The sequence below is a fragment of the Chanodichthys erythropterus genome, chromosome 10 (assembly GCF_024489055.1).
Source record: "Chanodichthys erythropterus isolate Z2021 chromosome 10, ASM2448905v1, whole genome shotgun sequence".
Lineage (NCBI taxonomy): Eukaryota > Metazoa > Chordata > Actinopteri > Cypriniformes > Xenocyprididae > Chanodichthys > Chanodichthys erythropterus.
In genome coordinates this window covers 15,147,939-15,171,455 of record NC_090230.1, presented here as the reverse complement: position 1 = coordinate 15,171,455, position 23,517 = coordinate 15,147,939, and the positions used below count along the sequence as shown (strand labels likewise).

Genomic DNA, 23,517 nt, shown 5'->3' with positions numbered 1-23,517 from the left:
AGGCCTACCTGTTGTTGTGTACCGTTGACTCATCGAATAGCTGTTGGATCTCTCTGTGATTTTTCTTCTTCTGGTGCCTGGTGACTCATAACGCCACCTCAAAGCTCCACAGAACTCAAATGTTTTAACGTGGGACATAACCCTTAGTTCAGATGTACTGTTTTGTTTACCGCACGCAGCCCCCTCACGCGGTGTGCATAGTCACATGCGTGCATAAACGTCCCAGTTCAACCAGGTAATCGATGTCTTAGTTGAAAATGTACACAAAATATTCTGGTATGCTGCAAGTGCACGTGTAAACGAGGACGAACGCTCGCCGTAGCCTTCGCGAGATGAAGTTTGTACTGTCAGGGCTGTCACCTTTTGCATACAGATCAGCTGCATTGTTTGTCTGTACAGTAACTTCAGTCACCCCCTGTTTCTTTCTCAAATGAATTCAAACCACTTCCTGTCTCTGAGTTGTCAGTGTTTTCTCCTCACAACGACCTCATTTTAACTAGCCCCTCTCCCGTTTTTGACTCGTTCGTCGGAACAGAAACCAAAGCAGCGTCTGCAGAGCAGTAGTCTGGGGTATACCCCGCAAACCTCATTCATAGCCACCTACTCACTTCCCAGAATACAAATGATTTTGCTGATATTTTACATTAGATGTTGGGCCTTTTGGAGTCTTGACGTTTTCTGTGCGCTTTTCATTCTATAGCATAAGTAGTTCAAATAATTGTTTAGGGTGGCTGGAAAGGCCCTGGAAATGGTGATGCTGAGACTTCTTCAAGTAAGATCTGAGGCTTTTTCACAAGAAAGGTATCCATCATGATAAACCTGTATTCGTATGTGTTTTAAGTAAAGGATTCTCAATGAAAAGTAATGCAAGAGATGTTTAAAATTTGGAAAAGAGCTGATACAGACTTTTATAGAGCCTGCCTGGCATAGCTATATACGTTTAAAAGTATGGGGTCAATAAGATTTTTTTAAAGAAATTAATACTTATTCATAGGGGTGTAACGATACGCTCAGTTCACGATATGGTACGTATCTCGTTATGGAGTTCACAATACGATACGTATCACGATATTTTGAACAAAATGAAACTGAAATTCAAACAAGATTTAATCAAAAAACATTAACAAATTTCAATAATTTTCCTTGTTGTACATACAAGATCACATTTCAAGGTTTAATAAAAACCTTCTGTATTCAAATCAACCGCTGAATAGGTCTGTCTGTCACTGAAAAAGAATGTTAAATTTAACATGAATAGGGGCCGTTCACATATCGCGTATAAAAATGTGTGGAAGGTGCAGCCGCACCGCTTCTCCTTCTTTCCAAAGCACTTGCGCTCCCGTGGCTTCGGTCGTTGCTGTGCAACCATGAACTGCGCTCTCCAAGAGGATCGGGACGTTTCTGCAAAGGATAAATGATTTCTAGCCCTTGCATTAGCTTTACTACTAGGTATATTTATGGAGATAAGATATACCCTGTAGGCCTGTACAGCAATGATCAGCTGTTCGGCTGAGCTTTTGATGTTTTGTTACGGAAAGGCCATAGCTGATCGGTCGATTCTTGTCACACGACCTGCGGTGCGCTTGCGGCATTCTGAGAAGTTGAGAATTGTTCATCTCGATGCGCCTGGAAAACGCACCGGATGCGCGTCGCGACCGCGTTGATCCCATTATGAGTGCCCCTGACAGCAACATATTGTCGGGCCAGATCCGGCCCACATCTGGTCCGTGTGTAAACCACATGTACCAGATGTGGGCCGGATCTGGGCCACACTATGTTGCTGTCTGGGGCGCCTACATTTGAAATAACTGACTTGCACGCGGAAAAGACGCAATATGTGAACACTTGGGTAAAGTTGGTTTTATATTCGCACATTCGGACATCCGTATTCAATAGCCTTGTTAATCACACTACATTGGACAATCACAAGTAAATATGCTATTAAAACAATACTTGCCTATTTTGATCAGCTGTGAAAAAGGTTGTAAGTTGACAATCGTTGGTTGTCAATATAATGTCGCTGCTTAAAATTCGCAAACATTCATTTATTGCACATTTATTGGAAAGTCTGAATTTATCAGAAGTCCGAATGTGCGAATATAAAACCAACTTTACCCAAGTTATGTGAACGGCCCCGCTGAACTTCTTAAAGCAAAGCATCGCAAGCATCTTTTGCTTTTCTGTGAGCACAGCTGTGTCACTGCGGTAAAGGAAAGCCAAGCAAGAGACTGACGCGAGAAACGTGTAAACCTGCTTGCAAGATTCAATGTGTGCCCGAAACATTAGAACTAGAGAGCTGATTGAGACACACCATTTATATGCGGTGACAACCGGCTTCTCTCATGCCGCGTTCCAGGCAACCCGTAACCCGTGTTTTTCCAACCTTCTACCCGTGAAAGTGCACTGGAACAACAGTCAAAGCCGTGACTTCCCACCCGTAAACTCGTACTAGATCTATATACTCCCAGTTACGGGTTCTGACGTCACATAGCCCGCGAAACATCAATGGCAGCCCCTACGGATGCGTTAAATGCAAGTGCACGGTAAAATAACGTAAAATAAGAGGTATGACAGCTTCTCTTGCCTTAAGCGCCGTTTTCCTCCTCTGTTTCCCTCGTATAAGCAAGGAGTAAGCACCTTTGGCGATAGAAATAATTGTTAATGAGCATAAGCCCCCTACGGTCTGCCATTTACACTTTAAGCAGTTTGGCGTGACTTTCCTGGAACGCTACAAAGTCGTGAGTCGTGATTTAAAGTTGTGACTTACGGGCTCAAAAACCTGCCTGGAACGCAGCATCACTCCCACCTCGCAGAGTAGGTCACGTTGGCAGCTCAACCAATAAGATTAGACTGCCGTCATATTGTAAAAGCATCGCCATCACTCTACGATGCATATCGTAACATTTTTGCATCGCGAAATATTGTACTGCGATAAATCGTTACACCCCTACTTATTCAGCAAGGATGCATTAAATTGATCAAAAGTGACAGTAAAGACATTTATAATGTTAAAAAAAGAGTCTGTTTTGAATAAATGCTGTTCTTTTGAACTTTCTATTCATTAAAGAATCCTGAAAGAACTGTATCACAGTGTCTCCAAAATAAGCAGAACAACTGTTTTCAACATTGATAGTAATCATAAATGTTTCTTGAGCGACAAATCAGCATATTGGAATGATTTCTGAAGGATGACACTGAAGACTGGAGTAACGATGCTGAAAATTCAGCTTTGCATCACAGGAACAAATTAAATATTAAAATAGCTATTTTAAATTGCAAAATTTTTTTAAAACATTACTGTTTTTGCTATTTTTGATTAAATAAATATAGCCATGGTGAGACTTCTTTCAAAAACACTTTTGTACCGACAACCAAACTTTTGTACGATTTCTTTTGACCTTTGACCTCTATGAGTGATTGACACCCTTTTTCAGCAACTATCAAACAAAATGCACAAAAGTCACATGGGCTACATGAATGTGATGTTTGGATGCTATTAAATTCATCAAAACTATAACATCACACTAGTGAAAGTCTGGAAATTATATAACAAACAAATGATAAATCTTATATTTTATATAAAATAAGGATTATATGAGTCAAAATGTCTTTTATTTGAACTTATTTAAAGTTGCCGGCCTTTCTCTAGATTTCATCTCTGAACATTGCACTTCAGTGCTATACTGAAATTGATATTGATGAAATTGATGCCCGTGATTTATATTTTTGTCTACAAAACTAATTTCAAGCCTTTACATCACAAACACAAATTCCCAAACACAAATTTTCACAAACTTTAGACTTGTAGTGTACATAATTGTCAAAATAAGATATTCTGCAGATTTTTCATGGCTCCTAACCATTAATGTTGCGCATTAATACATATCTGAGCTTTAAACTACTGTACTCGCACATAAATATAACACACGACTAGTACAATACCATTTTTCACTCTCATGATTTCCCACAAGGCCACATATGTACAATCTAAATATATTTACTTTGTTCTGATTGATATTGAGATCATTTCCAGTGCTTGATAATGGGCATCGACAGACCCTTTAGTAGGCCTCCATCAGCACCTGTGGAACCGCATGCGGTGAGGCTTTGAGAGCGAGATATGAGCACTGAGCTGCGGTTTGACAGGCATGGGCCAACAGTTAAACTGTAATGGAGCATTGCCAATAGCAACCTGGTCATCCGGTCACAACGGCTCTGCAGGTCTGGCTCTCCTCTCATCTCGCAAACCACTCTCCATCTGAGAGGGGCCACATGTAAAAATAGATGAGCTTGATAGGACTTGAGACGTGTTATCTCACACACACACGCGTACGTGCTGTCAAAACTCCTACACGCCTTCAGCGCTGCCCATCGAGTTTTGATAGCACGCACATAGGGGCCACCATGAGGGAAATCCTTTGATTTGAAATGAGACAGGTCATGATATGAAATGAGGAAGATGAGCATCTTCATTTGGGCCCTTTTATATGGTCTTGCAGCAGGTGAATGGATGCTAATTTAGCTGCAGTGTCTTTGGAGGCCACTAGATGGAGCAGTAGGTGAACAGTATTGAGTCGGCCTAAAACATAGAGGTGTTATTTCCGTTAACCATCCATTTATCTGGTATTTATCAGAATAAAATTAAACATTATAGATGTCCTCAGTGTAGTTATCTGATAAATATGTCATTCTTTGCACCATATACATGCTAACACACCAGTCTTTTTTTTTTACACCTAATGCTGTTCTCAGACACTTTTAGTGCTGGTTAACTTCCTGGCTTAGGTTAGATTGTTGTGGCATTTTCGCTAATGTGTAAAGTTATATCTGTTTCCATGAAACAAAAAGGAGAAGTGAAAATGATAGATGACAACAATAACGAGATAAAGGCATAACAACTGCTATCTGCTCAACTTTTCAGTCTGCTTAACTAAGAAAATAAAAAATATCAGACTATAGGATACCTGAGGACAATAGGCCTATTTTGAATATACATACATGAAACATATAGATGCATATACCATATAAAATATAATAGATATATTTACTCTTTTCTTACCAGACATCTTACTTGAGAAGTAATTTCTACAACGCAAAAGGCCATTCTAACTGTCGGCGCCGATGGCCTCATGGGTCATCCCCGGCTCGTGGTCCTTTCCCGATCCTGTCCCCCTCTCTCTCTCCCACTTCGCTTCCTGTCTAAACACAGTCCTATCATAATAAATGCAAAAACACCAAAAATAAATCTTAAAAAAAAAAGACCATTCTAACTACCAACAATTGCTTTCTGTATCATTATATATATATAATATATATATATATATATATATATATATATATATATATATATATATATATATATATATATATATATATATATATACACACTGCCCTCCAAAAGTTTGGAAACGCCCTAGAAAAGTGGGGTTTTGGACAAAATTGGCATGAATCCTTTTTAATTTGTGATAAATTTGCACTGATAAGGGACAACACAAACTATGAAAAAATGTTTTATTACATAAACAGTTTATACAAAAATTAAATTTTCAATGCATCAAAATATACACCATTAGTTCATTGTATTCTAAACTTAATTGGCAATCAATTGTTGAAGCTATTAAGGTGTGCTGACCCAAAAATCTTTTACAAACCTGGGCCAAGTTTAAACCAGTAACCAGGCATCACAGCTGGCAAAGGGGCATGTCTGACTTTGACATGTATATATTGCCATTATTATGTAATCAAAATGAAAATTATTATTGCTGGCCTTCAATGATAATGTCAAGTTACTGTAATGTATTTGCAACAAAAAAATGATAAGGATTTATATATTAAGTGGTATTTTCTGTTCCCTCTTTCAACGTTCAATGGACACCCAGCTGGTTCCACTGCTTTGGAAAACAGCAGTTGTGAACCCCCTTCCCAAAGTCTCCCATCCATCCTCATCCAAGGATTACAGGCCTATTGCCCTCACCTCTCTTTTAGTTAAATCACTTGAGCAGATCATTAAAACACACATCATGAATTCCTGTAGACATGCTCTTGACCCTCTACAATTTGCTTATAGACTTGGGAGGGGGACAGACGATGCTATTTTAGTGCTTTTAAATTATCTGTATACACACCTGGAGGGTTGTAAAACACATGCTCGCATTTTATTTGCAGATTTTTCATCAGCATTCAATACAATCCATCCACAAATTTTAGCAAACAGACTTAGAGACAATTTCCAACTAAACTCAACACTAATTAAATGGATCTTGGACTTCCTGAGTGGGCGGCCACAAAGAGTAAGGGTCACCACTATTATATATATTGTACACTGACTCTTGTCGCAGTAGTTATCCTGGACGTTATATAATTAAATTTGCAGATGATACTGCTGTGATTAGTCTATTGGAGCGAGATGAAACTGAGCACGGTCCAGTGTTGCATGAATTCGTTGACTGGTGTGAAGCCTCCCAGTTGCATTTGAATACGACCAAGACCAAAGAGTTGGTTTTTGATTTTAGACATGGGGCTCCCTCACCCACTCCAACTCTGATAAAAGGAGAGGAGATAGAGATGGTGACGGAGTATAAATATCTCGGTCTTATCATTGACTGCAAATTATCCTGGGATCAGTGTGCTGATGCCGTTTTTAAAAAGGGTCAACAACGTTTATATTTTCTTAGAAAACTTAATTATTTTAATGTTGATAACAAAATGTTGTCCCTTTTTTATAAGTCTTTTATTGAGAGTATTCTCTCTTACTGTATTGTATGTTGGTATGGACATTCAAAAATCACCCACAGGAACAAATTGGGGAAGATTGTTAAAACGTGTGGAAGAATCATTGGTAAACAACAGGTAGACCTGTACCAACTATATCTGACGAGATTGGTACAGAAGGCAGACAAGGTTTGCATGGATACAACCAATCCACTTTCAGTGGAGTTTAAACGTCTCCCTTCTGGTCGTAGATATAGATACCCTAAGGTTAGAACTAACCGAGCAAAAAACTCATTTATTCCCATGGCAATAACCCAATTAAATAATGTATAGGGAGGGGTATGATTTTTTTTTTTTTTTTTGATATTGTGTATGTGGATAATGTTTGTGTTGTGAATTATGTGTCAATATGTCTGTACTGTAAAACAAATTGCCTCTCTGAGGACATTAAAGTTTTCTAACTAACTAACTAACTAATCTAATATCATAATACTTATGTATCAAACTTTTGGAGGGCAGTATATATATATATATATATATGTGTGTGTGTGTGTGTGTGTGTGTGTGTGTGTGGTGTAGACGAAAGAGAAACGTCCGTGGGAAATCTGGGGGAAATCCCTTTGGAAGTGTGTGTTTATGTTTATTTCCACACTTTAAGCACTTATAACCTTTTCCCCTTGCTTCTTGTGCTATTTCAAGCAGTTACACAACAGGTGAAGTGCTCTCTACAAACCTAAACGTGATCAGAACTATTTAATCTGTAATAGAAAATTAAACAGAAAAGAGTACTAAGGAGCAAAGTCATAATGAATGAACATATAAATCTGTTCAGTCACTAAACCTCAGACCTAAGGCCTTCGGACTTAAAGCAATGAAACAATATGGTTAATAAAATGAAGGAGGAGTTACAAATATAATTTTTAGGTGGATTTTTAATGGTCTGCTAAGCAAAAACAATCTGACTGGTTAGAAAAACAACCTGAGTCAGAACTGAAAGGCAGGAGGATGGAATGCACTCAACTTAACCTTTCATTTGTGAAATGACAAACCGTATAATTATCAATTAACAATCAACCAAAACTATATAATTTTTTCTTTATAATTAGGGCCCAAGCGAATTAAGCGCGCAGGGCCCTCTTGTTCTTCTAAGGATTATTAGGGCCCAAGCGAAAATTCGCGCAGGGCCCTCTTGTTCTTCTAAGGATTTTTTTTTTTTTTTTTTTTTCGTCTTCCGGGGCTTTTTGGGGGCCTTAACATGCTCAAAAACTCTTGAAAATTGGCACACACATTGGAATCCGCGGCCATTAGGACGCCGGAGAGGCTGGTACCCGGGCGTGGCAGGGGGGCTCGACAGCGCCCCCTTGAAAAAAGTCTGAAAATTTGGTCCATATATTAAACATGCTTGCACGTATTAGTATGAAACTCGGTACACATATAGACCTCATCGGGCCGAACAACTTTCGCGCTCTAAGTTAAACACCACGCCAACAGGAAGTCAGCTATTAAGGGTTGTTTGAAAAACGCATGCTCTGGAATTTGATATACTCCTCCTAGACGATTAATCCGATCGCCACCAAACTCGGTCAGCATGAAGTCAAGACACTGATGATTAAAAATTGCCAGGGGATTTTTGATATCTCGAACGGTTTGGCCGTGGCGAGGCAACGAATTTATGGCGAGAAAAAGGAAACAGGAAATGTGTTATAACGTCTTAATACATATATTGATCTTTATGAAACTTCACGAGTGTGTTCGTTATAGGAGTCTGATCACATGGATGTGACTATTGTGAGTCAAAGTTATAGCGCCACCAACTGGCAGCAGGAAGTGTATCACTTTTTGAAATGTTTTGAGATCACCCTCTTATTTTTACCTGATTTGCTTCAAACTTCATCAGTGTAATGTCAATACACAGCAGATGTAGACCTATGACAGGATTTTTGATATTTGAAATATTGTTGCCATGGCAACAGGTCAAACTGTAATAATATTCTTGAGTGTTTTTGAGGCTCTTAACATGCTTCAAATTGCATGAAACTCGACACACACATCAATATTGTCAACCAGTAGACATGGACAAAGCCATAGAAATGGGCGTGGTGGAGGGGCTCAGTAGCGCCACCTTTTGACAAAAGTGGGGGTTAGTTTTTCCTACAGTCACCAAACTCGGTACACATATTATTCTCATCAAGCCGGACAATTTTCTAATTTACATTCATTAGCTCCGACCAACAGGAAGTCAGCTATTTTGGTTTGAATGTTAATTTTTTGAAAAAACAGGCTATGAATTTTATACTACTACTCCTACAGGGTTTATCCAATTTACACCAAGCTTTTTTTAACTTGTTGCGAACACATTGAAGTTGTTTAATTGCAAACGGATTTTGGATATCTCAAACGGTTTGGCCGTGGCGAGGCAACGAATTTATGGCGAGAAAAGGGAAACAGGAAATGTGTTATAACTTCTGCATACATTGATTGATGTTTATGAAACTTCAGGAGTGTGTTGGTTGTAGTAGTCTGATCACATGGATGTAACTATTGTGAGTCAAAGTTATAGCGCCACCAAATGGCAGCAAGAAGTGTATCACTTTTAAAATGCTTTGAGATCACCCTTATTTTTACCTGATTTGCTTCAAACTTCATCAGTGTAATGTCAATACACAGCAGATGTAGACCTATGACAGGATTTTTGATATTTGAAATATTGTTGCCATGGCAACAGGTCAAACTGTAATAATATTCTTGAGTGTTTTTGAGGCTCTTAACATGCTTCAAATTGCATGAAACTCGACACACACATCAATATTGTCAACCAGTAGACATGGACAAAGCCATAGAAATGGGCGTGGTGGAGGGGCTCAGTAGCGCCACCTTTTGACAAAAGTGGGGGTTAGTTTTTCCTACAGTCACCAAACTCGGTACACATATTATTCTCATCAAGCCGGACAATTTTCTAATTTACATTCATTAGCTCCGACCAACAGGAAGTCAGCTATTTTGGTTTGAATGTTAATTTTTTGAAAAAACAGGCTATGAATTTTATACTACTACTCCTACAGAGTTTATCCAATTTACACCAAGCTTTTTTTAACTTGTTGCTAAAACATTGAAGTTGTTTAATTGCAAACGGATTTTGGATATCTCAAACGGTTTGGCCGTGGCGAGGCAACGAATTTATGGCAAGAAAAGGGAAACAAAGTGTTATAACTTCTGCATACATTAATTGATTTTGATGAAACTTTGGCTTAGTCTTCGTTGTACAAGGCTGATCACATGGATTTGACTATTGTGATTCAAAGTCATAGCGCCACCAACTGGAAGCAGAAAATGTGTCACTTTCAGCATACATTGAGATCACCCTCTTATTTTTACCTGATTTGCTTCAAAATTCATCAGAATAATGTTAAAACTTGGCACATGTAATCCTTTGAAAATGGGCAGGGAGGAGGGGCTCTATAACGGCACCTTGTAGTGCAGTAAATGTGGAGTGAATTTGACATAGTCCTTTGATGTTTAACCGTTTTAAGTGCCTATTGCCCGCTGTGCACAGTTGCCCTGAAGCCACCGGGGTGGCGGTGCCACCGGGCTTGGGCCCGCCATCGCTGCTCGCAGCTATATTCTTGTGTTTGAACTAACATTTTTGTAGTAACTCTGTATATTTCTATGGCGTCGCTGTTGTAGAGTAATTAGCTAAAGGAAGTTATCATGAGCATTGTAATGTTTGAAGCGGATGTCATAAACATGTCAGTAGACCGGGAAGAATTTAAAACGAGCTGTTCAAGTATAAAAATCCGTAAGATCTAACCTTCATGTTGTGGAAATACAAACCAAGACAGAACAGAATGAGCGCAGCGCTGAAATGAGACAGGGATGCATAAATTGTGTATTAAAGACCAGAATGGGATAGGTGACATGCTATTTCAAATGTTCCTGTGTGTTCTCTAGATCTTTAAAGTGTTTCTACCTCTAATGCAAATGCATGGACATTTTAACTTAAAAGTCCAACTTTTGAAACTTTTTACTTTACAAACTGCATGTGAGTCACTTCATTGTCAATTGCGTGGCCAAAACATGAATCATGTATCAGGAAAATGAAACTTAATGCATGTAGTGAGAGCTTAAACCGTCTCTTTAAACCTTTTGATGATGACGTTTGGGAATTTAAGATCAACTGTCGTTTTCATGAGTCGTTACACTGCAAATCTTTCCAATGTTTCCGCTGAAGCCGTTATTTGTGCGGTCAGAAACTTTTTTTTTTTAATCATACTGACTTGGGAAAGTAGTCATGGAAGCACTGAATAATGTTTATCGAATAATATTTCTTAACACATTCAGCAACTTGGTGTGGAGCTACAAATATGACCTGACCTGACCTTTCTTCACCATAACTTGTTAACTGTTCCAGTGAGTGGCAAATACTATTCTCATTCTTGCTGTGGTCATGCAGATTTGTGGGTTTCCTTTACTGTTATAGGACGTTTTATACAGCTAATGCTTAAACATGTCTAAATGCGATATATGATGGTATGTTTCCTATCGAGGTTGTTTTCATGATGGCTGTCTGGATTATGACACCCTCCACGAAAGAGTGGGCGCGGTCATTTGTAACTTGAATGTGTCCGGCTTTCGGTGGCATTGGCTTCCAGTTATTTTACCTGTACAAAAACATTCCATTATACTGCTTTATATTTCAAACATTTAATTGTAATCATGTTATAATAGGAAATCTACTCATTTAGTTTAAGTTCTGCTAAGTATAATCAGTTGAGTTTGCATAACTTTTTTCTATTAAGTACAATGAACTCTTAAATACCATTTGAGTAAAATTAACTAGTTTCCTTTAGTAAATTTGACTGTTATGTTGCATCTCAAGCCCATAGAAAGGCTTTTATGTATAAAAACATAAACCTATCAACCCTGCTTGCCGTTTGTTAACACTTTTTAACTATACAGTGCCTATAGAAAATCATCATACACCTTTGAAATGGGTACTTTATTTGTCGCACAGCCTGAAATCAGAACTCATTAAAAAAAAAAAAAAAATTTCCAGCTGTATTCACAAACTTTGCAGTCATGAAAGAAAAAGCAACAGTTCTGAAAACTAATAAAAATGTACTACTTAAATTTTAAATTTAATACTTCATAGATTCACCTTTTGCATTATTTACAGCCATTAATCTTTGTGGATATGTCTGTACTAGCTTTGCACACCTAAATTGGGGAATATTTGCTTAAGTTTAGTCAAAACCGCGGTGGGCAGAAATGGACTGCTCTGTTCAAGTCAGGGTTCTCGTGGCCACTTTTGGACATTCACCTTCCTTAAAGGCCCACTGAAGTGTCTTGGAGCGCACAGCATTATTCAATGTGTTCATGTAATTTCAACTGAAACAGGAAGACATAGCGGGATATATTGAATAGCTCCGCCTCCCTTTAAAAAATAGCAAATAGCGTTTAGTTTATATCACAGCTCAGCCAGAGCCTCTGAGCTCGGTAAAGCTTTGGTTTCCTTCTAATCTCTAACCGTTTCTCCTCATAATCTCCTCCATATCACTTTAAGATATAGCATTCTGTGTGGTCTGCGCTGACTAGCACATATGATCCGCTCTGTGCTCTCATGTCTCTGGACTGACGCAGACTGCTCGGGTTGCGACGGTTCACATTACACTAACATAAAAACGGACTTAATTCGGATCAATGGAAAGCATATTTGATGTCATGAAAATCTAGGATCCATTTTAACTGAAGTGAGTGATTGTAAGTTTTGAATGCTTATATCTCCTAAATGCAAATTTTGGCATTGTTTTGGAACACACCAGCTTAAGGCTAACATATTCATAACCTTAAGGCTAACATATTCATACTAAAAGCTAAAAAACTTAATTTTTGATTTCAGGGGGATGTTGGGGTTGTTCTTTTGGCAGTATGTTTAGGATCATTGTCATGTTGGAAAGTGAATGACCTGCCCATCTTCAACTGTCAAGCAGAGGGATGCAGATTTTTCTCAAGAATTTGGATGCACTTGGCAACATTCATTTTCTCTTCAGTCCTGACCTATTGCCCAGTCCCCGCTTCACAGTAGGTGTTGAAGCCATTTCTATGGAATTAATAATATTTTTTGGTTTATTTTGTAAAATCTGAGAAAAACCTGTGTTGCAAATGAAACGTAGAAATTGGAACGTAAGCATAGCCAGTGATTTAGTATAATGTAATTTGATTGGCTGTTAGATTTAGTATAAAAGAAATAGAACCCTGTGAAACAGTCAGAAGCCACTGGACTTTGGAGCAACACAGTCTTTTGACCTGCACGGAACTGCAGTTAATTTGTTAGAAAAGTAAAGATCCTAAGTTTTTATTTCTTTTTATGTTTTGAGATTCATAATTAAACAGTCAAACGAAGAACTTTGGATTCAAGACTTTTATTCACTGACGTTTTGTGTTGAGTACAAAAGAACTTTGAAGTCCTACGCTAGTGAGTAAGCTTGTTGCACTCACATCCAAAGTCAAAAGACTGCTCGACATAGTCAAAATATCGAGTAAGTTCAGAAGATCGCTCGACAAAGCCGAAAGACGAGCCGCGTGAGAAGATCGCTAAAGAAAAAGACACTCGTGATGACGGCGATCTAATCGACTGGGCGAATCTGAGGGAAACACGCTAGCGGCTGCTAACAACAGACAAGGGACAAATTCGGACGAAAAGTACGTCGCAGCAAAAGAATACAGAAAGAAAGCCAGAGGTAGCCTATCTTGAGAGTGAGTCGTTGGCTGAATGAAACTTTCCCTGGAACAGTTATTCTGATATTTTCTTCATGACTCTATTAGCCAACGTCTAAAAGTGAAAGTAAGTGTTCACTGGATATTTCATTCTTAAAGTCATAGAGCTTGACATAAATCCTGCACATCAGTGACTCTTTTAAACGAGTGTTTATAAGAAGATTAAAAGCTGTGGAAAATATTAAGAATTGTGACAGTTTTGCGTGAAGATTTTTAAAGTGACATGACATGGCAGATGAAAGCGCAGCTGCGTGTCTTGACCAAAAGAGGGCGCCAAAGCCCACAGAAAAGGCTGTAGAGGAGAAACTACACAGGCTGAAAGGAGAACGCAAGGGAAAGTTGGCACAATTAACCAAACAGAAGAATGATTTAGCCAAATTGAAGGAAAATGAACACAATGTTAATTTCATTAAAGATGAAGAATTGCTACGTTTCGAAAGATGCTTAAGACAGTATGAACGGATTAATGAAGAGTTGTGTGAGTTAATAGATGAAGATGATAAGAAAGCGGATCAAGATGCTTATCAGAACAGATATTCAGAATTTCAGCGGTTTATAGAAGACACAAACAAATGGATTGCAGATGTCCTAAAAGATGAGGAAGATGATATTAGGCCACATGATAGTGTATCCAAAGCTAACTCCGTGGTAAGCCATACTTCCAGTACGACTTCTGCAATGCTGAGAATTAAAGCTGAACGCGAAGCACTGTTGGCAAGAGCTGCAGCAATGAAAAAGAGAGAAGCAATAGAACAGGAAGAAATTCGCTTGAGAATTAAAAAAGAGCAATTGGAGCTTGAAACTGAGCTTGCTGCTTCAGACGCCAAACTGAAGGTGTACGAAGATTTTGAAGATGCTCATGAATCTAAATATGATTTATCAGAGCTACCTTCAGGACCCAGATTTGAACCCCTGATGTGTAGACAAGAAAAACACAATGTAGATGATTATGTGTGTCGTGGAGCTGGTAAGATATCCCTTACATTCGATCCAAAGCCAGCCACTCAAGTTGGTGCTTCAGATAGAAGAAAGTCATCGTCAAGGTTTGATGCTGTCAGCAGCACGCCACATCTTAATCATCATGATCACACTGATTTTTCTACAGATAGCCTGCACGAAGTGTTACAGCGTCAAAACGAAGTCACAGAGATGCTAATTAAACAACAGAGTTTGTCTCAACTCCCTCAAAGAGACATACCCACGTTTACAGGAGATCCTCTGACTTACAGATCATTCATAAGGGCATTCGAGCATGCTATCGACAGTAAAACAGACAGTCATCAGGACCGGCTGTACTACCTCGAACAGTTCACGAGCGGAGAGCCACTTGATCTCATTCGGAGCTGTGAGCACATGAAACCCGACAGAGCTTATAAAGAAGCCAGAGAACTGCTTGATCGTCACTATGGAGATGAAATGACCATCGCTACAGCTTATATCAAGAAGGCCATGGAATGGCCTCAGATAAGGCCAGAAGACAGAAAAGGATTGAATGCTTTTGCTTTGTTCTTAGTTGGATGTTGTAACACAGTGAATGATGTGGACTACATGGAAGAAATGAACAATCCTACCAACATGAAGTCCATTTTATCCAAACTTCCATTCAAACTGAAAGAAAGATGGAGAAGTTATGCTTATGACATACAAGAAAGAACAAGAAAAAGAGCCAGATTTCCTGATTTAGTGGAATATGTGTACCGACAAGCAAAGGTTGCCAATGACCCGCTGTTTGGAGATATCCTGGACTCCACTTCAAGTGATCAGACCAGCTCAAAAAAGAAACCAAGCATTAGAAAAAGTGAGTCTAAAAGAAGCAGTTTTGCTGTGAATGTATCTGCTACCGAAAATAATGTCAGTAAAAGCCAACCTGAGAAGAAACCTTTTGCAGCCAAGTCAGCAAGTGTTTTTCAAAGTCCCTGTCTTTACTGCCAGAAGAACCATGCACTGAATGCATGCAACAAGATTCGAGAACAGCCTCTAAAAGAAAGAATTCAGTTCTTGAAAATGAACGGCCTTTGTTTTGGGTGTCTGACGGCAGGTCATATGTCCAAGGACTGTAAAAAAAGGGCCTCTTGTCCAGATTGTTCATTCAAGCACCCAGCTATCTTGCATGTTGTTAAAGAAGATGCTTCATCAAAGAACAACAGTGCAGACGACAAGTTACAAAGCACGAGTGAGGTCACAAGTGCTCTTGCTAGGAAAGGTGACCATACTGGGACCGGGAACAGTGAGTGTATTCTTCCCATCGTACCTGTGCAGATAAAACACAAGAAAGACACAAAGATAATCAAGACCTATGCTTTCCTGGATCAAGGAAGCTCAGCGACTTTCTGCACTGAAGAATTGGCGAAGAAGTTGAATATGCGGGGCAGAAAGACAGAGTTCCTGCTTCGTACTATAGCGCAAGAACAGAAAGTGAATAGCTATGAACTTACCGATCTGGAGGTGTGTGGCTTAGAGGAGCAAGATTACATTCAGCTTCCCAATGTGTATACTCAGCCGGATATACCTGCAAAAAAGGCCAACATCCCACAGAAGAAAGATTTAGAGAAGTGGTCTTACCTGAGTCGAGTCCATCTCCCAAAACTTGAAGCAGAAGTTGGTCTGCTCATCGGTGTCAACGCGTACAAAGCCATGGAGCCATGGGAGATCATTAATAGCCAGAACGACGGACCATACGCTGTGAAGACAGCTCTTGGCTGGGTCGTCAGTGGGCCAATCAGCAGATGCCAAGAGAAGGAATCAGATGATGGCAAAAGACAAAGTTTCCTTGTCAACCGTATTTCTGTGATAAGCGTTGAAGACATGCTTATGAAGCACTACAATGCAGATTTTCCAGAAAGAAGATGTGACGATAGACGAGAACAGTCGCAACATGACAAACAGTTCATGCATACGGTGACAACATCAGCTCAGCTCGTGGATGGACACTTCTGCATCAAGTTGCCTCTGAAGGATGACAAGGTGAAGATGCCATGCAACCGTGGTATTGCTGAACAGAGGCTTAACTCTTTGAAGAGGAAGTTCAGTAGGAATACAGACTTCTTTCAAGAGTACAAGGCTTTTATGGACAACATACTGGTAAAAGGCTACGCAGTAAAGATTCCAGAAGAACAGTTGATTCGCAGTGATGGAAGAGTATGGTTCATTCCACACCATGGGGTTTACCATCCAAAAAAGAGGAAACTCAGAGTCGTCTTTGACTGTGCGGCAACTTACCAAGGTGTGTCGCTAAATGACCAGTTGTTGCAAGGGCCTGACTTAACTAACAACCTCATCGGAGTATTGTTGAGATTTAGACAGGAGCCTGTAGCCATGATGGCAGATATAGAGTCCATGTTTTACCAGGTGTGGATTCCAGACACAGACGCAGATATGCTGCGTTTTCTCTGGTGGCCAGGTGGTAATCTGAATGTGGAAGCAGAAGAGTACAGAATGTGTGTGCATTTGTTCGGTGCTACATCATCTCCTAGTTGTGCGTCATATGCATTAAGAAGAACAGCGGAAGATGCAGCATCAAAGAGTACCCCAGAAGCCACACAGACAGTCCTCAAGAACTTCTACGTGGACGACTGTTTGAAGTCAGTAGCCACAGAAGATAAAGCCGTTGCTCTTGCAAGGGAACTGATGACATTGTGTGCCAGTGGTGGTTTCCATTTGACCAAGTGGGTCAGCAACAGCAGAGCCCTGCTGAGCCCCATTCCTGACCACGAACGAGCGGCTGAAGTGAAAGATCTTGATTTGGAGCATGATGAGTTACCAGTGGAACGGGCATTAGGCATGCAGTGGTGCACAAGTTCTGACAGCTTCAGGTTCAAAATACATTTGCCGGACAAGCCATGCACAAGACGGGGCATTTTATCTGTAGTCAGTTCGGTGTATGACCCAATGGGTTTTTTGGCACCACTCCTACTACCCATCAAACTCATTTTAAGAGATCTCTGCCAAGAGAAGAAAGGTTGGGACGAAGAGATCCACGAAAAGGAATGCCGGACATGGATGAAGTGGCTGACAGACTTAGACAAGCTTTCAGAACTCCGTCTGAACAGATGTTTCAAACCCCCTGCATTTGGGCCCACAAAAGCTGCTCAAATTCACAATTTCTCAGACGCTAGTCGAGACGGATATGGCGTTGTGTCGTATCTCTTGCTGACAAATGACCGAGGTGAGAAACACGTATCATTTTTGATGGGAAAGTCTAGAGTCGCTCCGCTCAAACAGATCACGATCCCGAGAATGGAGTTGACGGCAGCAATGATTGCAGTCAAGATCGATCGGATGTTGAAAGAAGAACTTGAAGTTCCCCTGATGGAGTCGGTCTTCTGGACGGATAGTACAGCGGTACTAAAGTACATTGAAAATGATGCCCTTCGTTTCAAGACATTTGTAGCCAACCGTGTCTCTTTCATTAGAGAAGCGACTACATCTTCTCAGTGGAAGTATGTCAACACCACACAAAACCCAGCAGATCAGGCTTCCAGAGGTTTGAAGATCCAGAGCTTCATGGAAAGTAAGAGCTGGTTTCAGGGGCCTAGTTTTCTGCGAAAAGAAGTTGAATGGCCAAAACAACCTGAACAGTGTCCTTACCTGACTGAAGATGATGTTGAGGTGAAGACATCTGCTGCAGTGTCATGCACAAACTCAAACGAGTGCACAGATCCACTGAATCAGCTCGTTGAGTATTACTCCAGTTGGCATAAGCTGAAAAAGGCGGCAGCCTGGATTTTGCACTTGAGAAGGATGTTGCGGCACCTGAGCGAGAAGAGAAAAGAGTTTGAGCAGAACATACAGCAGAATGAAAATGATCTAGAGAAATGCAGATCTATAGTTGAACAGCAAATGGTGATGTGCAAGAAAAACCTAGAAAAAAGAATACTTACCGTGGAAGATCTATCCAGAGCTGAAATTGAACTGGTTAAATACAGTCAGAGACAAACTTACATGGAGGAGATAGAAGCCTTGCAGCTGGCAGGCTCCCGTGTGAAAAAGAACAGTTCTATCTTCAAACTGGATCCATACTTGCAAGAGGATGTGTTGAGAGTAGGAGGACGTTTGAACAGATCGGCGATGCCTGAGGAGGCTAAGCATCCTGCCATTCTGCATAAAAAGCACAGAATAGCTCACCTCATTCTCCACCACATCCATCAAGAGTATGGACATGGAGGTAGAAACCACGTCTTAGCCATATTGCGACAACGGTATTGGATACCAAGAGCCAATGCAGCAGCAAGAAAAGTGATTTCAGAGTGCAACCTCTGCAGAAGAATGCATGCAAAGGCAGGAGAGCAGAAAATGGCAGATCTGCCACAAGACCGTCTGCTCCCCGACAAACCACCCTTCACCAACACGGGTGTAGATTATTTCGGACCTTTCGAGGTCAGAAGAGGACGTGCAAAGGTTAAGCGTTATGGAGTGCTCTTCACATGTTTAACTGTCAGGGCAGTACATATAGAAGTAGCCCATTCTCTTGACACTGATTCATGCATTAATGCCATACGGCGTTTTCAGGCCAGAAGAGGTCAAGTGTCAATTATTCGTTCCGACAATGGCACCAACTTTGTCGGTGCTGAACGAGAGCTGCGCGAGGCATTGGCAGAGCTGGATCAGTCTCGCATTAATGAAGTCATGATGAGGAAGGGTGTGCAATGGATTTTTAACCCGCCTGCTGCGTCTCACCACGGCGGTATCTGGGAGCGCCAAATCCGTACGGTGAGAAAAGTGCTGAGCTCTGTTGTGAAACAACAGCTCTTAGAAGATGAAGGACTACACACTCTTTTATGCGAAGTTGAGAGCATCATCAATGGGAGACCTTTAACCACGAACACAGATCATCCCAATGACCTCGAGCCGCTGACGCCAAATCATCTGCTCGCGTTGAAAACACAGCCTAGTTTTCCACCTGGTGTGTTCACTAAGGATGATGTCTACGCCCGCCGGCGCTGGAGACAAATACAATATATGGCGGATCTTTTCTGGCGAAGGTGGACTCACGAATACCTACCGCTTCTGCAAGAACGGCAAAAATGGCTCAGCTTAAAGAGAAGTTTCAAGGTTGGAGATGTTGTCCTCGTCGCAGATTCGTTTCTGCCAAGAAACTCCTGGATGTTAGGCAGAATCATGAGGGTATTGCCTGATTCCAAAGGCATTGTCCGAAGTGCTGAAGTTCGGACGAAGACCAGCATCATTCATAGACCCATAACTAAACTTTGTTTGTTGCAGGGAGAAGACTGAAGATGGAAGAGAAAGATTTGAATAGAATAGAAATTACCAGTTAATGTTTACCTTTAAACACTTTCCTGTGAAGAGAAGAAGATTCTTGCTAAAAGAAATAGAAAAAGTGTTAAATGTAAGTGTAAATGACTTCAGTTTAAATTTAAGTTGATAATTGATATGTTAAGGCCTAGTCAATTAGGGACCGGGATATGTTGAAGCCATTTCTATGGAATTAATAATATTTTTTGGTTTATTTTGTAAAATCTGAGAAAAACCTGTGTTGCAAATGAAACGTAGAAATTGGAACGTAAGCATAGCCAGTGATTTAGTATAATGTAATTTGATTGGCTGTTAGATTTAGTATAAAAGAAATAGAACCCTGTGAAACAGTCAGAAGCCACTGGACTTTGGAGCAACACAGTCTTTTGACCTGCACGGAACTGCAGTTAATTTGTTAGAAAAGTAAAGATCCTAAGTTTTTATTTCTTTTTATGTTTTGAGATTCATAATTAAACAGTCAAACGAAGAACTTTGGATTCAAGACTTTTATTCACTGACGTTTTGTGTTGAGTACAAAAGAACTTTGAAGTCCTACGCTAGTGAGTAAGCTTGTTGCACTCACAGTAGGTATGGTGCGTTTTGGGTGGTGTGCTGTGTTTGCTTTTTGCCATTCACCATTACTGATGTTGTAAGGCACAATTTGTAAATAAAGCTTTTTTTTTTTTTGGAATGGGTTTTGATTTTAGGCTGTAGAACAAATAAAGTAACTATTTCAAAGGGGTGTGATGACTTTCTATAGGCACTGTACACACCTAAGAGTAACAAAACCCCCTAAATACCCATTTTAAGGATCATACTTTCAACCCTGGAACAGTTCTGGTTTGTTTTAAACTAGTGTTTAACCATCACTGTAAAAGGCTTTATTTCATGTAGGCCTGCTGCTTTTATTGCATTTTGCTGCATTTTTAATGAATAATAAAAAAAATATTTTTGGGATGTTGACAAGCTTTCATTAAGCATTAATTAGAAATACAAAGGAAAATTTTAGTCAGTACTTTCTATCCACACAACCACCATGGCACGGCATGTCACCACACACTAATGGCAAGTTAAAACCAAGTTTGTCCTTATGAATCATCTGTGTATTGCCTAGTGGTTAGCGTACGGTTGCTGAGGGGTGTAAAATATGCTGCTTTGTGCATCTTGGCTGCTTCATTCACTGTGCTCCTATATATGCCATGGTTTTTCACAGTTGAGCCACCCCTGAATGCTGTTTGAGTGTGGGTGTAGAGGTCTGGCCACTGACATAGCAAGTGGAATTAAAGACATTTCACTAGTCACAATCTCAACCAACGCTGTTTTCACTTATAATAAAAGATGCAATATTGTACTCTCTGAACCACACAGTCTTTGCTATGTAGAAACATTGATGGGTAAGAGCATCTCCCTCTGGCCAAACACCAGAACTGATGGACTTCAACTCACTGATCCTTCACACAGAATTGAATAAAAAATGAAATGAATAAATAATGCTGCAGAATGCTCACAGTAAAATATCCAAGTCTCAAAAGATATGTTTAAGTGAGAAGGAAAATTTCAACATTTTCTTATGCTATTACATATGCTTTTTTGTTAGATTTATTTTATATATATATATATATATATATATATATATATATATATATACATTCTAAATAGCAATTGGGTTGTTTTAACCCAGCGGTAGGGTTAAATGTTTCCCAACCTGCTGGGTAGTTTTATTTAACTCAACTATTGTTTAAAAATTACTGTATTGCTTAATTAAAATTAACCCAAAGTATGTTGGAAATGAACATTTATTAATTTTCAATGAATAATTATTAAACAATAAACATTTATTAAATTGCTTATTAATAAATTTATATTAATAAAATATTAAAGCTTATTAATAAACATTCACCTTTTGTCTATTATTGTTGTCTCTAATTGCATCTGGTTTTTAATTCCCCAACTATTTTGGGTTCATTTTAAACTAGCCATATAGCAATTTTTAAATAATCGTTGGTTTAAATAAAACTACCCAGCAGGTTGGGCAAACATTTAACCCAGTCGCTGGGTTTGTCCATTTTCAATTGGGTTGTTTTTAACCCAGCATTTAGAGTGTGTGTGTATATATATATATATATATATATATATATATATATATATATATATATATTGTAATGTACTTTATATATAAATAAAATAATTAATATAAATAAAATAAACTTATGTTACATTTTATTTCTATAGTCCACTTTTGAAATTCTACTAACTATAATAATAATAAAAATTATACTAATTATTATATAATTCTTATAATTATACTAATTATTATATTTTAATAGGAAACAAAACAAAAAATAAAAATACCAAGAAAATGTTTTTGCAGTTTAAGTTTTTATATACATATTTACTTGACATTATAATTTCAGTCATTACTGAATTTTTTTTTAATTATATCAGACTGTGGAGAGATTATTGTCTAAATGTCTCAACATCATTATAATTCTTTCAATTGCAGAGACACCAAGTTCCATCGGGCTCATGAGCTGAATGGAGATCAAACTGTGAAACATGGGTAAGCATAGACTAATCTAAAATTCTCAAATTTCTAAATTTAAATTTCCACAATGCATATTTCAGCTTCCTCCACAGGCTGCTGCTGGTGCAGGGGCACTGGTCCTACTACCGCATCTGCATCCTTCTGTGCTATTTCCTCTACAAAACCACTGCTTTTGCTCTAGTTCATGTCTGGTAAAGTTTCTACAATGGCTTCAGCGCTCAGGAAAAGAGCAACTAGGTCACTTAATCCACTTTACACCCACCAACCCTAACCGCACTGAGAAAATATCTGCTATTACAGTCAAACTGAGATATGTTTGAGATGTACTGTAACATGTTTGAGAAAAGTCAGATTATCCATTAACAGTAAGTAAAAGAAGTTAAGAATTATCAAAGTATGACAACTCAGTCAGGATAAGTTTTATGCAATAATGTCTGTTATAAGCAAATGTGTCTAGTTTTAAGTTTTATGGACATAAAGATGATTTTATTTGATAAGCTGTAGTGATTCAATTAAATGATGTTAATTATCATTTTGTTTTTATTATTGATGTTAATAATTTTTACTATCGCTAATGTTATTACTATTATTACGATATATTTAAAAAGTGCATTAAAATCTGCAATTTACACACAGAACGCAATGTATACTCTTGTATAATAAGCATGTTTTTAATTTCTGTATTAAAATGTATTTGTTTGTTTTTTTTGTGTTTTTTTTTTGGGGGGGGGGCATAAAAGTCAGAAATGTCACCAAAATGTCAGAAATGTCACCAAAGAAAACCTTGTTTAGTAGTTTGCAAAAATGTTCAGTGATTAGTTTTTAAAAAAAATTGTTTTGACATTTTGCTCATCTTGAACTAGCTCTCTTCTTCTTCTCTATTAGAATTCACTGTAATACTAAGTGTACTACTGCCCTTCACAGATCAAAGTTTGAAGTAATTGTTATATACTTGCACTAGCATATTGTATATGACAATTTAGTTCAAACTTTGACCTGAGGAGGGCAGTAATACACTTAGTATTACAGTGTCTACACTGCCGGAATTCTAATAGAGAAGAAGAAGAAGAGAGCTAGTCCAAGATGAGCATTTATGGTTAAAATGTATCAAATTTATAAAAAAAATTTTTTTTTAGAAAATGAGTGATAAGACCCTTATTCCTCATCTGGGATCGCATAGAACGCTTTGAAGCTGCAATGAAACTGTAATTTTCACCTTCAACCATTTGGAGGCT

General features: G+C 38.9%; 1 protein-coding gene across 9 annotated transcripts in view; it reads left to right on the top strand.

Moving 5' to 3' along the window:
* Positions 1-22,941, top strand: part of LOC137027745 (uncharacterized) — a 37,703-nt gene extending 14,762 nt beyond the window's left edge. For 2 of the 9 annotated variants that reach the window (XR_010896081.1, XR_010896082.1), the window contains 2 exons: positions 22,241-22,297; positions 22,375-22,941. Coding sequence is in view for 4 of the 9 variants with exons in the window: in XM_067396160.1 (XP_067252261.1) it covers positions 13,714-19,716 (6,003 nt within the window). In the remaining 5 variants the exon portion in view is untranslated. Of the gene's footprint in view, positions 1-12,801; positions 19,832-22,240 lie in introns of those variants that run through there. The other 7 variants (XR_010896079.1, XR_010896083.1, XM_067396161.1 and 4 more) reach the window with 6 other exon arrangements.
* The last annotated feature ends 576 nt before the right edge of the window (positions 22,942-23,517 follow it).